Source organism: Magnolia sinica, chromosome 17 (assembly GCF_029962835.1).
Source record: "Magnolia sinica isolate HGM2019 chromosome 17, MsV1, whole genome shotgun sequence".
Classification (NCBI taxonomy): domain Eukaryota; kingdom Viridiplantae; phylum Streptophyta; class Magnoliopsida; order Magnoliales; family Magnoliaceae; genus Magnolia; species Magnolia sinica.
Window position 1 is genome coordinate 18,508,361 of NC_080589.1, and position 15,799 is coordinate 18,524,159.

Genomic DNA, 15,799 nt, shown 5'->3' on the forward strand with positions numbered 1-15,799 from the left:
GCAGGAATGCCTCCTCGACCAGAGGGTCGATTCATCCGCCTACCTCATGGCGGCCTAGTTGAGAGGGACCTCCTTCCCGATGATCCGCAAGGCCCTCTTGGCGGGAATGGATCTCAGAATACGGGTAGCACTACCCAGGAGGCGGCCCCGAGTGCACCGCCACCGCCGGCCGCGGCATCTATACCTTCTCCGCCGCCGGTTATGGACCGAGTAGACCAGATGTTACTCCTCATGCAGCAACAGCAACAGATAATGGTCACTAATATGCAGCAGCAACAGCAGATGATGGCCACCATGATGGGGGCCATGGCCCAGAACATGGGAGTGCCGCAACCGGCGCCACCCGGCCTAACCGCACCCGCAAGCAACGTGGGTAACTTGTTTGAGCGGTTCCAGTGGTACAGACCGCCTACGTTCGCAGGCACCCACCGCCTTGAGGAAGCGGAGTATTGGCTTAATCGGGTCACCAAACTACTTAGGCCTCTCCACTGTACTGAAGCAGAGAGCGTGGAGCTTCTTTCCTACCTCTTTGAAAAGGAGGCGGACTTGTGATGGGAAAGCGTCCTCCGCTCCATCCCTGAGGGCCACGTGTGGATGTGGGGGGAGTTTGAGGCCCGTTTCAATGTAAAGTATCTCCCTCAAACTTACCAGCATGAGAGGGAGAATGAGTTTCTCCGCCTTCAGCAAGGGGGGATGAGCATGGCCCAATACGAGAACCGTTTCACGGAACTCTCCCGCTGTGCTTCCGAAATGATTGCAAGCAAAGCAATCAAGATGAGGCAGTTCACGGCAGGACTGAGGAGCAGTATTCGCTCCAAGATATGCTGCATCAACATCAGGACGTACGCTGAGCTCGTCGAGATGTCTATTAGGGCGGAGCAGGATGAGGAGCGGGTCGCCCGAAGCCGCTCACAGTTAGGGCCGCGAAACAGGGTGGACGGACCATCCTCCTCTTTTACAGGAAAAAGGGCTCGTCCTAGCTCACCACCCCGACTGGCTGCCGCACCGGTCCCTTCTACGCGACCGGCCCAGACATGTACTTACTGCAGAAGGGCGGGACATTCCGAGCCCTACTGTTTTACGAGGATGAGAGACCTCGGGTTTACTCCGCCGCAACGCAACATTAGGCCTCCACAGCCAACCTTACAGATTCCGCTCCTGCGGGCAATGGGGCCAAGTCAACAATTTCGGCGTCCACCACCGCCTCAAGTTAGACCGCCACAACGGCCCATGCAACGGCCAAATTTTCCGCAACATGCTCGGGTGTATGCCCTAGCAGTTGAGGGCCAAGACACGGCTATCCCCACTCCTACGGCCTTTGAGGTGACAGCCCACATCCAAGATACTCCCATATTCCTTTTAGTGGACACCGGGTCCACCGCTTCCCTCATATCGCATGCGACTGTTAAGCACTTGGGGCTATGCCCTAGCCCCTTCGTAGGGGTAAAGATCATCGCGGCCGCCGACACTTTTACGGAGGCTACAAAGATATATTATAGTTGTCCCATCGACTTGGGATGCAAGGTGGCCCACGTGGATTTGATGGTGACTAAAATCTTCCACTACGACGTCATCCTGGGCATGGATTGGTTGACAATGATGAAAGCAGAAATTGATTGCGATGCAAAAACAGTGAAGATATTTGAGGACGACGGCTCTTCCCTCACGTTCCTGGTCCAGGTCAGCTACGAACGCAGGATTTCGTGTTATGCATCATTGGAGGACGGATATTCTGGACCCTCGATAACGGACACGCCCGTGGTCTAGGATTTTTGGGATGTATTCAAAAACATACCTGGACTACTACCTCGACGTGAGATAGACTTCACGATCGAGCTAGTCCCTGGAGCCAAGCCCGTCTCCTTACCTACCTACCGCATGCCTCCATGTGAGATGGAAGAATTGCAGACTCAAATTGACGACCTGCTAGAGTCGGGTTTCATTAGACCCAGCGTGTCGCCATGGGGGGCCCCGGTCCTATTCGTAAAGAAGAAGGACGGCTCTTTGCGGCTATGTGTGGATTACAGAAGGCTGAATCAAATGACGGTTCTGAACAAATATCCGTTGCCTAGAATCGACGATTTGTTCGACCAGTTGAGGGGTGCTCAATACTTCTCCAAGATCGATCTAAAGTCAGGGTACCATCAGTTGCGAGTTAGGGACGAGGATATTCAGAAAACGGCCTTCAGGACCTGCTTTGGCCATTACGAGTTTCTAGTTATGCCATTTGGACTCACCAACGCGCCAGCGGTCTTCATGGACCTCATGAACAGAATCCTTAGGCCCTTTTTATACCGATTTGTTATCGTGTTTATCGATGACATATTAATCTATTCAAAGAGCCGTGAAGAGCATGGAGAGCATTTAAGAGCAGTCTTCGAAACCCTGGAGAAAAATCAACTGTTTGTGCAGTTTAGAAAATGCGCCTTCTGGAAGGAGGAGATCAAGTTTCTGGGACACGTTGTGTCTAAGGAAGGGATATCAGTGGATCTCGCCAAGGTAGCGGCGGTACAGGGTTGGAAGCAACCGAAATCGGTTACGGAAGTGCGAAGCTTCCTTGGTCTGACAGGCTATTACCGCAGATTCATTAAGGACTTCTCGAAGATAGCCCGGCCGCTATCCCAGTTAACCCGAAAGGATCTCAAATTTGCCTAGAATGAAAAGGCGGAGGCGGCGTTCCAAGAGCTGAAGGACAGGTTGACGTCAGCTCCTGTACTTGTGCTACCCGAGCAAGGGGTCAAGTACACCGTTTATACCGACGCCTCTCATGTGGGTTTAGGTTGCGTACTCATGCAAAAAGACAGGGCGATTGCTTATGCGTCTCGACAGTTAAGGAAGCATGAGGAGAACTACCCTACTCATGACCTTGAGCTTGCGGCGGTAGTTTTCGCATTGAAGATATGGAGGCACTATCTCTATGGTGAGGAATTTGAGCTCTTCTCTGATCATAAGAGCCTCAAATACATCTTCACCCAGAAAGACCTGAACATGAGACAGCGTCGCTGGATGGAGACGTTGAAAGACTTCAAGTTTGACGTCTCATATCATCCTGGCAAAGCCAACTTGGTGGCAGACGCCTTGAGTCGCAAGAAGACAATTGAATTTGCGGCCCCGTTAATGGTGAGAGAGTGGGACATGGTGGAGTTCGTTCGGGACTTCGAAATGAAGCTGACAGTGGAGGAACCTTATGAGTTCATAGCCCACATTCAAGCCCATCCAATGATTGACAGTAAAATCATTGAAGCCCAGGCGAGCGATGAGCTATTGAGGAAGATGAGGGAATGGGCAAGGAATGACGAGAAGTCCGAATGGAGAGTCGGCATTGACAGGGGATTGCGGTACCGAGGCCGCCTTTGTGTTCTCAACCTCCAGGGATTGCGAGAAGAAGTTCTAAATGCCGCCCACAATTTCAAGTTGGCGATGCATCCTGGTAGTACAAAGATGTACCGGGACCTAAAGCGAACCTATTGGTGGCACAACATGAAAAAGGAAATAGCAGAATATGTATCCCGATGCCTCACCTGTCAACAAGTTAAGGCCGAACACCACCGACCACCGGGCCTATTGCAGCCCATGCCTATAGCGGAATGGAAGTGGGACTTCATATCCATGGACTTCATTGCCAGTTTACCCAAGACTAGAAAGGGGCACGACTCGATATGGGTGATTGTGGACAGGCTAACCAAATCAGCCCACTTCCTGCCAATCAAGACTTCTAGCTCCGCCGATGACTTGGCTAAACTGTATATCAAGGAAATAGTGCGGCTCCATGGCGTCCCATTGGAGATTGTGTTGGATCGGGATGCTCGTTTCATGTCGATCTTTTAGACCCGCGTTCAAGAAGCTATGGGAGCGAAACTGAGGTTTAGCACCGCCTTCCACCCACAAACAGAAGGGCAAACCGAGCGGGTAAACCAGATTTTGGAAGACATGTTGCGCACTTGTGTTCTGGACTTCCAGGAGAGTTGGGACGATTGCCTCCCATATGCCGAGTTCGCCTACAACAATAGCTTCCAAGCTAGCATCGGAATGGCATCATACGAGGCTTTGTATGGGCGTCCATGCCGAGCTCCACATTGTTGGGAGGAAATTAGCGAGAAGGGTTTGCTCGGGCTGGACCTGGTACGGATCACGACTGAAAAGATTGGAATTATCCGGCGCCACCTCTTGACGGCTCAAAGCAGATAGAAAAGCTATGCCGACACAAGGCGAAGGGACTTGGAATTTGAAGCTGGGGACCATGTATTTCTCAAGATCTCCCCAATGAAGGGTGTTTTGCGCTTTGGCAAGAAAGGAAAGCTTGCGCCATGGTTCATCGGGCCTTTTCAGATTTCGGACCGTGTGGGAGCGGTCGCCTATCGCTTGGCCCTACCCACGCCTCTAGCCGGAGTGCATAACGTCTTCCATGTATCAATGCTGAAGAAGTACGTCCCCAATCCTTCGCATATCATCAAGTGGGAGCAGGTGGAACTTAAGAAAAATGCCACTTACATTCTTCGGCCCACTCGAATACTTGATAGGAAGGAGCAAGTCTTACGCAACAAGGTCATTCCGTTGGTCAAGGTACTATGGACACATCACGATGAAGAAGAGGCCACTTGGGAGACGGAAGCAGAAGTCCGAAAGCATTACCCATCCCTGCTTCAGTAATATGATCAGGTACGAATTTCGAGGACAAAATTTATTTGTAAGGGGGGTAGTTGTAACATCCCGTCCAATCGGTACAGTGTCCTGAGGCGTCCACGTAGGATTTTACCGCAGGACCGAACGGTTGAAACGTTCGTGGCAGGGATGCCATGAGGTAATCAATCTAGGATTAGCCCATTTGCCTGTACCGGACAAGCCATGGCAAGACCAAGTGCGGGCCGCCAAGCCGGATGACCATTTATAATGAGCTACAGTCCGTCCGGGCTGTACCGCGACGCCGGAAGGTCAGAAAAATCTAAAAATTTAGGGGATCATAGGGCTCACTGGGCTTGTGGTCCATCACGGACCGCAGACCCGGCAGACGTTCAGAAGTAGGATCTGGCACTGACTTAATGCACCGCAACTACGCCAGGACCAATCTGACGCTGGCAAATGGAACCAAGATTTCAGGTTATCCGACCATTAGATCTCTTCCATGTTTACCGTGGAGGCCTAATGGATTTTCCTGCGCCTGTCCACCAACTCTGGGACCCGATCGTGGGCCGGTCACCGTCGATCACAAATCGGACCTGTGCGGTCAAACCCCTGGTCCGATCGTCCCCAATTTGTGCGTGGCCCTTCATCAGGCCATGAAGTACTCATCCTAGAAATTTCGTAGCCTAAGGACCACCAGAATTACTTAAATCACTAAAATGGACCCCACAGGGCCGTTTAAAGATTAAAGCCTTTGACTCAAACCCTACTTTCGTCTATCCGTTCATTTCCAAATTTTTCATGGGCCCTAGACGGGCCATAAGGCACCTACCCACCGAATTTGGGGCCCGAAGGAGCATTAGGGCCACGCCAACCCCAAAAATGTCCCTTGTAGGCTATTTTGGGAATATGAGGGAACTTAAGGCCAAAGGGGCCAAGTCTAGGAAATGAAACCCAATCCCTCATAACTCCCTCTCCCATTTGCTACAACCACCAAGAGAGAAAGAGAGTAAAGGGGAGTAAAGAGGAAGAGAGTAAGAGAGGGAGGAGATCCAAGGTGGACCCTAGATCGAGGTGGGCCCCAAGAAAGCCAAACCTTTCATCTCTTTGCCACTCTTGCAAGGAGAAGACTCCTTTCCTTAGCCCCAACAACCATCCGTGGGTTGCCTAGGTGAGTTCATCACCCATCTTTCTTGAAGTTCATGTAGTAATGTGGATTTGAGTTGAAAAATCTAACATGCAATAGCTTGATTTAGGGATTTCGGCCATCCCACCCGAAAGCCCTCTTTCCTAGGGCATTTTTTGAGTCTCCAACGAGCCATAGGTGCGGACTATTACTCCTAGGTGGCCTAGCACCAATTTCAATATGAGTTTAATGATTATGATTGTTGGTTGATGCATTTAGAGAGTGTAGAGAGAACCTAGGGATTTAAGCCTATTTTAATGGTACTAAATTGTATGTTTTATTTGACTCCTCACATGATGACATTCGTGCTTCTTACATGACTTGTTGAAAGTTGATGATCGCTTGTTCTGACTTGTTGGATTGTTCTCATGATTGATGCCCTATTTACCACAGTGTGATTTGCTTTCCATGAGTTGTAGGAAGTGCACAACTTCCCCACCAACACACCCAACACACATGCACCATTGCTTATAAATTGTTAGCTTGTTTATTAGTTGAATCTGGATTATATGATTGATGTATGAGAACATGATGATCTTGTCTGTTGATACCCCTGTCCGTTGACGTGTTGTGGACCGCCACTCAAACCCTGCGGTTAGCCAAGGAAACAAGGAAAGCTAAGGTGGTCTCATCGGTAGGACCGCCTTGAGGCTATACCCTCGAATTTGGGCGGGCGTGTGTGGGCGGCTGTAGTTAGACTACGTGGGTTGCTTGCACCCGATGTCGTTCCGCCGCACGCTTGCCTGGACTCAGGTGGTCTAGCCTACTGTCTGGCCAACCACGAATGTTAACCCTGTTTGCTCACATTTGTATAGAACCTGGGACTCCCCACAACCATTGTAGCCCAACGACAAACATCTTGAAATCGGCCCACAGCCTCGTGAGCCGGGCATGGTGGAATGGGACACTGTGTTCGAGCTGTCGGCCTACGCTGGGGTACCGCGCCTCCCCGTAGTGACCGTGAGCGATCCCTTTTCTCATGGCACTCCTCATGTGCTTGAAGTCGGGGATGAGGAACCCGACGGGATCACAGACCGGGGGGCCTCGGCCTCGCGCATTGGGGGGTCTTGGCCTCGCAACCATCTTAGGGCATTAATTAGATGGGGTGTTCCAGATTCCCAAATCTGCTGGATGAATGAACCTAATTAATAACTCGGCTAACACGACCGCATCGCATCGCATTAGTTAGGTTGGCCACTCGGCAGTCAAGGTCGCACTGAGGGAGTGTTGGCATTGGTGATCGTTAGATGGCGTCGCACGAGGGAGTGTTGGGCGAGGGCATACATCATATCATCCTGCATGCATGCGCATTAACAAGACTAGACATATGCTAATGATTGATTGCTTTTCATTAAATTCTTATTACACTTGATGCTTGTTATAACTTATGGCTAATAGCACCCACTGAGTTGATCACTCACTCCCACTCTGGGACGGTGTTTTAAAACACCAACCAGACCCTTTCATAGATGCAGGTGACTCAGGACTGGAGAAGCCTAGCGAGACGAGCGTGGACGAGGAGCTAGAGCTGTTATACTTCCAGCTGATGGAGGGTTCGCCGCCGGCATAAGATGCAGGATAGGATGGTTGGGTGCTAGGCTCAGTCTCATTCTTTTGGGGATATTACATTCTTTTGCTGTTTTGTTTGGGCAACGCCTTGCGCGACCCACTTATTTTTTGACTTGTACATATATGCATCGCCCTCGTTCATTTCAGCAGACTGGTGCTTTCATGTTCCACGTTCAGAGAATTGCAGACTGCGCAACTTGAAGAATTTAAATGCATGTTAACAAAAATCTGTATTAGTGACTCTCGAACTCGGGAGTCGAGCGATTGCGCGACCCCCGATTTCCAGGGTGTTACACTACCATCCAGAGTTGTTGTGTCCAATAGTTTTTAAGGATGGTCTTTTATCGCATGGTTTTAATACTCGCCTTATGAGGCCTATTTTGATAATTGCCCCATGTGGCTTGTTTGATATCGCCCTATGTGGCTTTTTTCTGGTATTTTCCCTATATGGGTTCGATGTTTTATACCATGCAATCATGCGATGGTAAGCCCCATATGCTGTAATATGATTAGCCACTAGTCGACATGTTTCCATTAAACATCCTAAGATGGTAGCCTCATGAGCCGGGGATGGTGGTAATCGGACACTATGCTCGAGCTGTCGGGCATAGTGTCCGACAACTCATATAATCGTTTAAGTAAGTATTCATATTCATGAGCCAGGGATGGTGGTAATGGGACACTATGCCCGAGCTGTCGGCCTACGCTGGGCCATGTGCTCCCCGTAGTAACCATGAGTTTATTCAAAAATGGTTGATTGCAAATGGACTAATAACGGGCTGACAAATCATGCACACATAGCATACTACGACGGCTTGTATCATTATGCCTATACGATTACGCCGCGTGTTGTGCTAATGATCAGCCGATCGATTTATGATAATGACCTGGTTCTTCATGCCCATACGATTACGCCACATGTTACGCTGATGACCAGTCACATCCTTGGGTGACGACCCCATTGCCTATCTGGATATTTTTCCTGGGGCACCGACCGTTCGGATGGTTTACCCAGGTCGATGATTGCATTCATGCATCCATGCACCTAATAAGACTGCATTTACTCTGTTTTAGTTGTTTGGATGTTTTATACTATTTCTTACCTAATGTGACAGAGTGTAATCTTGAGGAAAATTCACACTGAGTTGGCCACTCATCCATCAAATATACAACCGTACAGGTAATACAGGTAGCTTAAGTAATATGCTTGTTCAGACTTGATGAGGAGTAGGGTACTATCGCCAGGGATACATGATTGTATTTGTTTGGAGGAGCTGCATGATCTCGCGGCTTATGTTCATATGCTTTCTGTTATTCTTCATGTATTAAATCATGTAAATCTTGTACTTGTTTAAATTTAGAGACATTGGTTTGTATAAGTCATTATGGGCAGCTTCTTGTATATTTGAATGATAATAAAATTTTCCTTTATGTTGATTTGTCCACTCTACGCTCATTTGCTTACTTTGATGAAGAAAAAAATGTACACTCGAATTTGACCATCCTTTAAAGTTAATACTCGGGCTTTTGGGACACGGGTCATATACTCGGGTCCTGAAAAGTCAGGGCAAAGAAAATAGGGTCACTTGTTTGGAAATCTAATACGTTCATTAATTTTAGGACATGCTATGATATTAGAGAGCATTGATTTAATCTTCATTTGAGGCCTCTATAGCTCCTAATAGAGATAATGTGACCTTTCTCTTGCGGTTGCTTTCTCTGATGTGGTCCATTCCCAATGTCCTCTTGTCTCATTCTTGGAGTCATGCCCTGAAATTATTTTTCCGAACTAATGGTCAGAGTGGATTTAAATGGAGATACATGGTGGGCCTTGTAATATCTTTTCGGAAACATATGTAGGGTCGGACCGACATTCCACCCATTTCAGTTTTTCATAGCTTTTTTTTTAAGAGAGAAGAGACCACCACCAATTCGAGAGAGGAGACCACTAAAAAAAGCGATTAAGACCATTGCTTCCACTTCCTTCGGACCCACTTCGGCAATATGCCAGCATGTTAACAGTGACATTCCCTTCATTTCGATGACATTTTGGAGCTTTTCTCCTAGAGAGTGACATTTCAGTGACATTTGAAGCCTTTTTTCATTCCAGCGATTTATTTCAAGTTTTTCTTCAAGTGAGTGCAACTCATATAATGGTTAAAGGTAAGATTTCATTTTATTTTTTGCAATGCTTTTTTTTTGAAAGGTGGCCACTATGGATTGCACATGGGCACTTTGGATCCCCTTTGGCTAGTGTTGATCCCACTTAAGCAATGTGGATCCCACTTGGGCACCATTTTTGTGAATGTTAAATGAATGTGCATATGAATTAGGGCTGTTCACGAGTCAAGATAGCTCGATTAACTCGGTCGACTCGACTTGAGTCAGCTCGGATTGACTCGGCTTGAATGGCTGAGTCGGGCCGAGTCAATCTACATTCTCCTAGCTCGAGTTGAGTTCGAGCCGAGTTCGACCAGGGGGGATTTTAACTCGACTCGACTCGAATCTCGAACTCAAGCTCGACTCGACTCGATTAGATATAGATATTTATAATTTTTTAAATATTATATATATATATAATTTAAAAGTAAAACCCTACCCCACCTGCACGGCTGCTGCCTCCCTTTCCCTTTCTTGCTCTCCCTTTCTTCTCTAACCCTACCCCACCCAGCCCGCTGCATGCCGCACGCCCGCTCGACCAACATCAAATAAAGGTGGGTCACCACCACCTACGGCCTAGGATTGCCTGCCCGACGCCCTGAATGCTGCCCGATCTCACCTGACAAGGTGAGTGCGTCTGCTTCTTCTTCTTTTTCTTTTCCTCTTTCTTGATTTAATCATGCAGCCCGATCTGCAAATGCAGTCCGATCCTAATGACTGATTGAAACTGCCTAAATCATAATGTTTTAAGCTCTGAACCAACACCCAGATCCATAGCTCAACTGAGACTGAGTGGAGATACCTCGTTTCAACACTCGAGGTCTTGGTATTGATCCCTAGTGGGGGCGGCTAAGATGGATCATATGAGTAAGCTCATCTAATGTTCCATCCAAGATGGGGCCCACAAACCTCACATTGAGGCCCAATATGTTGAATCGTGACTAAGGTTGGACGGAGGGTGGGCTTACAAGATTCTACTTTTGGCATCCAACCTGTCCATGAAATTTGGACACCTAATCAAGGCCATCCAACTGTTAAATGGACCACCATGTGAATTTGGCAGTGGTTTTTGAATGATTGTACATTGTTTTATGGTGTGTCCTAGCTAATGATATTGTATAGGCACTATTTTGGGGGAATCCCTTCATTATGGTGTGGATCATGTAATGCACAAGTGAGATGGCATATACATAATGCAGTGGGCCCTGCCATAAAAAGCAAGGACAACCAATCCAAAAATCTCCAAATTCACATGTTGGATCTGCTTGATTATTGGGGTCACCCTGCTGGCTCAAGATATTCTCCTCAACTGTGATTTTGATTGTTGTTGTTTATTTATCACAAGTTCAAACCAACAACAACATACTTCATTGGTTTAAAGTGCCTTTCCTCGTCAAAAATTATTATCAGGAACTTGTTTACTTTGTAAAGCTTGAACCCAATGATTTGTATTTTAGAGATCGTAATTGTCAAAATTCTAAAAGTTGCTAACACAACTCCAAGATTTTTCGATACAGTTCTCACGAACTACAAAATACTATATGCAGCATTACTTCCTTGTCCTAGCATCCCAAATAGCTGTCTGTTTCTAAATTGCATAAACATTAAAAAAAAATAATTCTCATGGAGTTTACAAACTCATTCAAATAGAAAATAAAAGAAGTCCAACTAATTAAATAGTATCTAGTTTATTTTTTATGACAAGCTAACAAGTAAAACAAGAAGCAAAACAAGAAGTCCCTCCATTTTTCACTTAACACTTGTCGTAGATTTCAATCTATACTTTATTATAACCCATATTAAATGAGTATCCTTATATAAAACTTCTGTAGCTCTGAAATATGCTTTGTTTATAAATGGTATGCAGCAAGCAATGTCTTCAAATGATCCATCTACCGATATTTTGGATTATGGATCTGAAGTGTACTCCCTAACTTTTGGAAAAATGAAAATCCAATGTAAATTGTGTGGGGCCAGATTTGTTAACAAAACAAATTGGCTTAGACTACACTTATTAGGTAGGGGAGAGATGCAAAACCATGTCCCAAAGAATCAGAGGAGATATAATTTTTATACCAGGCTCTTGTAGACTCTAACAAGAAGCCTTCTACTCCCTCCCCCACACTGAATACAACTAGCCATCAGATATACAAGAATAGACCCATTCTAATCAATGAAGATTCTGAAATAAAGAAGGTGAAGAGAATAAGTAGGGAAGAGGAAGAAGAGAATGCAGTTAGATTAAGAAGACTAAAAGAAGAGCAATTACAATTATCCTTGAAATTGAGCAAGGAAGAGGTAGATGCATCAAGATATCAATGATGTACTCCTTGACAACATGACACAAAAGCAAGACCGAGCTCGACAAGCAAGAAGTCATCAAAATTTATTTCCAAACTCACCTCATTCTACAAGAACTTGGGTATTCCATATAGATCAGCTCATAAAAAATTAGTTGAATCTATACAAGAGCATAGTGAAATAGTCTCCCAACCTTTTGATTCATGGGAGGTTAATGATCATATTGGAGAGAATAGTACCACTAGTTCGAGCTTGGATGACGAAAATTATGGATCTGACCTAGAGTAGTAAAATTAACTTTGATATATTAAGGTTTTTAGTTGTAATCTTATAAACTTGTAGAGTTGTAGTTGTAGACTTGTAGTTGTACTCGTATGGACTTAACTTTCCTACTAAATTATTGTAACTTAACTAAAATATTGTATGTCAATGATTGTGGGCACTACCTTCTTATTTGTTCTTAAAAATTATCTTCTTGTAGAGTTGTAGTTTTATGGATAAACTGTTTCTTATATATTTTGATAATTGTTCTTTACATATTGTCATATTGGATGCTTATGATTACTTGTGATCTGATGTTGTTAATTAATATTTAGGTCACCTAGTGCTTTAGCAATATACCCCCCATTTAAGAATTTATATTGAACAAGTACAATCATTCTACCGAAAATACTTGTTCTTTATGAATTCCTAAATTGCCCCATTTTAAAAAGTTCGGCACCATACCATGTACTTAGGTTGTCCTCATTCAATTTACATGTGGTTGGAATTTCAGTAGTGTTTCCCTATATTTTCTCTGGATATGTGGTTCTTTACTAGTTAGTTTCCACTACATGTGTAATGGATTACATGTGGGTGTGGCAACTAATTAGTATTGAATTTTACATATATCTAGATAATATAGGGAGGTGCTGTCGAAATTTTGGCTCACATGTAAATTGTATGGGGACAGTTCATGGTATGTTACCGAATGGGATAGAGACAATTAGCACCTCTAGATAAAGATAACTAGGAATAAGATATTTAGAAACAATTAGTAAAAAAAATTGAGACAATTACAGACAATTTATAGTTATGTATATGTATGTATCCCGGTGGATTTATTTATTAAGGGATTATTTGAGACACTTGTATCTTGCAGTTTATGGAGGGGTCCGATATTATTTGTAATATATATTTATATATACGTATAAATGTCGTTAACTGATTCCTTCAACCTATAAAATCCTTGATTTTACCCTACTCTTGTTATCTTTTGATTTTTAGATGACTACTGAAGAAAACCCAAGTATTCATTGCCCTGGTGCGTCAATCAATTCTCCTTTTTCTGTGGATAAAGAAAAATTAGAGAAAAAAGTTGAAACAACTTCAAGTTCTGTAAAAGGGAAAAGAAGATCGACAGTATGAGAATCTTTTGAGGAGATCACGCAACCAGATGGTTCTATGAAGATTAGATGCAAGTTTTGTAAGACTCTTTACAGGAAGCATTCTGGTTCTTCTATAAATCACTATTAGAGGCATCTAGATAACTGTGTGAAGAGACTAAGAACATTGAATGGTTGAGTCCAACAACTGCTTTCATTTACTATTTCTGAAGATGACAACTCTAAAGCTGCACTCTCAATGTAAAAGTATGACCCGGATAAACTGAATGAGTGGTTTACGAGGTTAGTGATAGTCAATGAGAAGCTATTCAGCATGGTAGAAAGTAAGGTTTTCATGAAATTTTGTAAATTTCTAAATCCCAGATGTGAGAAGGCCTCTCGATTTACTATGAAAAAAGAGTGCATGAAGATGTATGTTGTTGAAAAAACTAACTTGAAAGCTCTTCTGGAATCCGTATCCAGAATAAGTTTGACATCGGATATGTGGACGGTTTTGAATCAGAGAAAGGGATATATGTCATTGACCGCACACTTCGTTAATGTGGATTGGAAACTATGAAAGAGGATTTTAAATTGCCGCCATGTTCGTCCTCCTCATACCGGTGTGGTACTGTCCGATTGCATTTACAACTACCTTGTTAAGTGGGGCATTGAAAAGAAAATTTCTTTAATTACTTTAGATAATGTCTCGTCCAACGATACGTTGATTTCTTTTTTACGTACTTAGTTCAGGGCTGCTGGAAATTTACTCTTCGAAGGTAAAATATTTCAAGCTAGATGTTGTGCTCACATACTCAACTTGATTGTGCAAAAAGGGCTGAAAGCAATTGATTCAACGATTGCAAACATACGAGATAATATTAAATATATAAGGGGGTCACCTTCAAGACTGAGTACGTGGAATGATATAATCCAATGTTTAGATTTGAAATCTAAACAGCAGTTGAAATTAGATGTCTGCACTTACTGGAATTCCACTTATGAAACGTTGGATACGACTTTACAATTTAAAACTGCATTCCCTAAACTTCGGCGCGCTATAAAATATACGCATACGTGCCAAGTGATGAAGATTGGAAGAAAGCTGAAGATGTTCATTAGTTTCTTAAAGTTTTTTACGACTGCGCGAATTTTTTTCAAGAAATAAGTATCCTACGGCAAATTAATTTCTTCCTGAAATTATTTTCATTATGAACGTGCTTAAAAAATGTGCTGTTGAAGGTCCGCAATTTTTAAAAGCGATGGTTCTAAGAATGCATTTGAAATTTGATAAGTATTGGGCCGAATGTCACTTGTTAATGTCCATTACAGTTGTCCTAGATCCATGATACAAGATGGCAATGGTTAGATTTATTTTCAGATCACTTTATTCCAGTTCCAAAAGAGTTTCAGTGGAGACCGCCATTATTAATGCTGCAATTGAAAAGCTCTTCGCATCATATGTTGATAATTCGGCTAAAACATCTAGTATAATAGGTACTTCTTAAACTGCGGATAGTTCTTTTACTACGGGCGAGCGACTTTGTAACTTTATGTCTTTTTTATACGAAGAAGAAATGGAGATGCAGAAAATTGAATCCGAAGTGAACAAGTATCTAAAGGAACCGGTCATAAGGATAAAAGATAATGATTTCGATGTTTTGCAATGGTGAAAGTCTTGAACTCGTGAATACACTAGACTTTCATTGATGGCACGAGACATTTTATCAATTCTAATTTAGACCGTGGCATCAGAATCAGCTTTCAGCACTGGCAGAAGGGTAGTTAGCAAGTATTGAAGCTCACTCACCTCGAATACAGTTGAAGCACTAATATGTAAGCAAGATTAGTTGCATCCAGTTTAGGGCGGTATCACTTTCGATGCTGAAGAGTATAAAGAAGGCAATGAAATTGAAAACGTGGGCCCGAATGCTTGAAGGAATGAAAGCTTTATAAATTTTCAAATTTCATGAACGGATTTATAGTTTTTGATATATTTTAAATTTTAACTATTTCGAATTGATGTTGATGTTGATTGTTGAGGACAAATTATGTTTTTGTGGTATGATATTGATAGAATCTATAGGTTTATCATTTGTCTTAATAACATGACATTAGCATATGAGACATTTAATTTATATTTTTTAGCTAAAATTTTAATAACTTAACATATGATGATACGAACAAGCTCGAGCTCGACTCGACTCGAACCACTAGCTTGACTCAAAATCGACTCGACAGCTTTGGCAAACAAGCCAAGCTTCAATGTTGAGCTCGAGGCTGAGCTCGAGCTCGAGTACACCATGGACAAGCCAAGCCGAGCTTGGCCCACCTCGACTCGACTTGGCTCAATGCCCACCCAGAATAAGAATGTAGTTGTGGTTATGAATGTTGAATTGTATAAATACAAATGCAGATGTGGTTGTTGATATGGAAGTGCATATGAATTTTAAATTGAATGAATGAGAAAGTGAAAGTGTATGTGGATGTGAATGTTGAGTTATATGAATTAAAATATGCAAGTGCATATGGATGTAGATGTAGATGTGAATGTGGATATAGAAGTGGATGTGAAAGTAGATTTGTAGGAATGTGGACT

The 15,799-nt window shown here is 43.8% G+C and overlaps 1 protein-coding gene across 1 annotated transcript; it reads left to right on the top strand.

Moving 5' to 3' along the window:
• Positions 1 to 594: 594 nt before the first annotated feature.
• LOC131230445 (uncharacterized) lies at positions 595 to 1,767 on the top strand. The gene has a single exon (XM_058226373.1). The coding sequence runs from the start codon at positions 595 to 597 to the stop codon at positions 1,765 to 1,767; it is 1,173 nt and encodes a 390-aa protein (XP_058082356.1).
• The last annotated feature ends 14,032 nt before the right edge of the window (positions 1,768 to 15,799 follow it).

Coding starts and splice junctions, on each gene's coding strand:
- LOC131230445 (XM_058226373.1), top strand. CDS start 595: ATGTGGGGGGAGTTTGAGGCCCGTTTCAATGTAAAGTATCTCCCTCAA.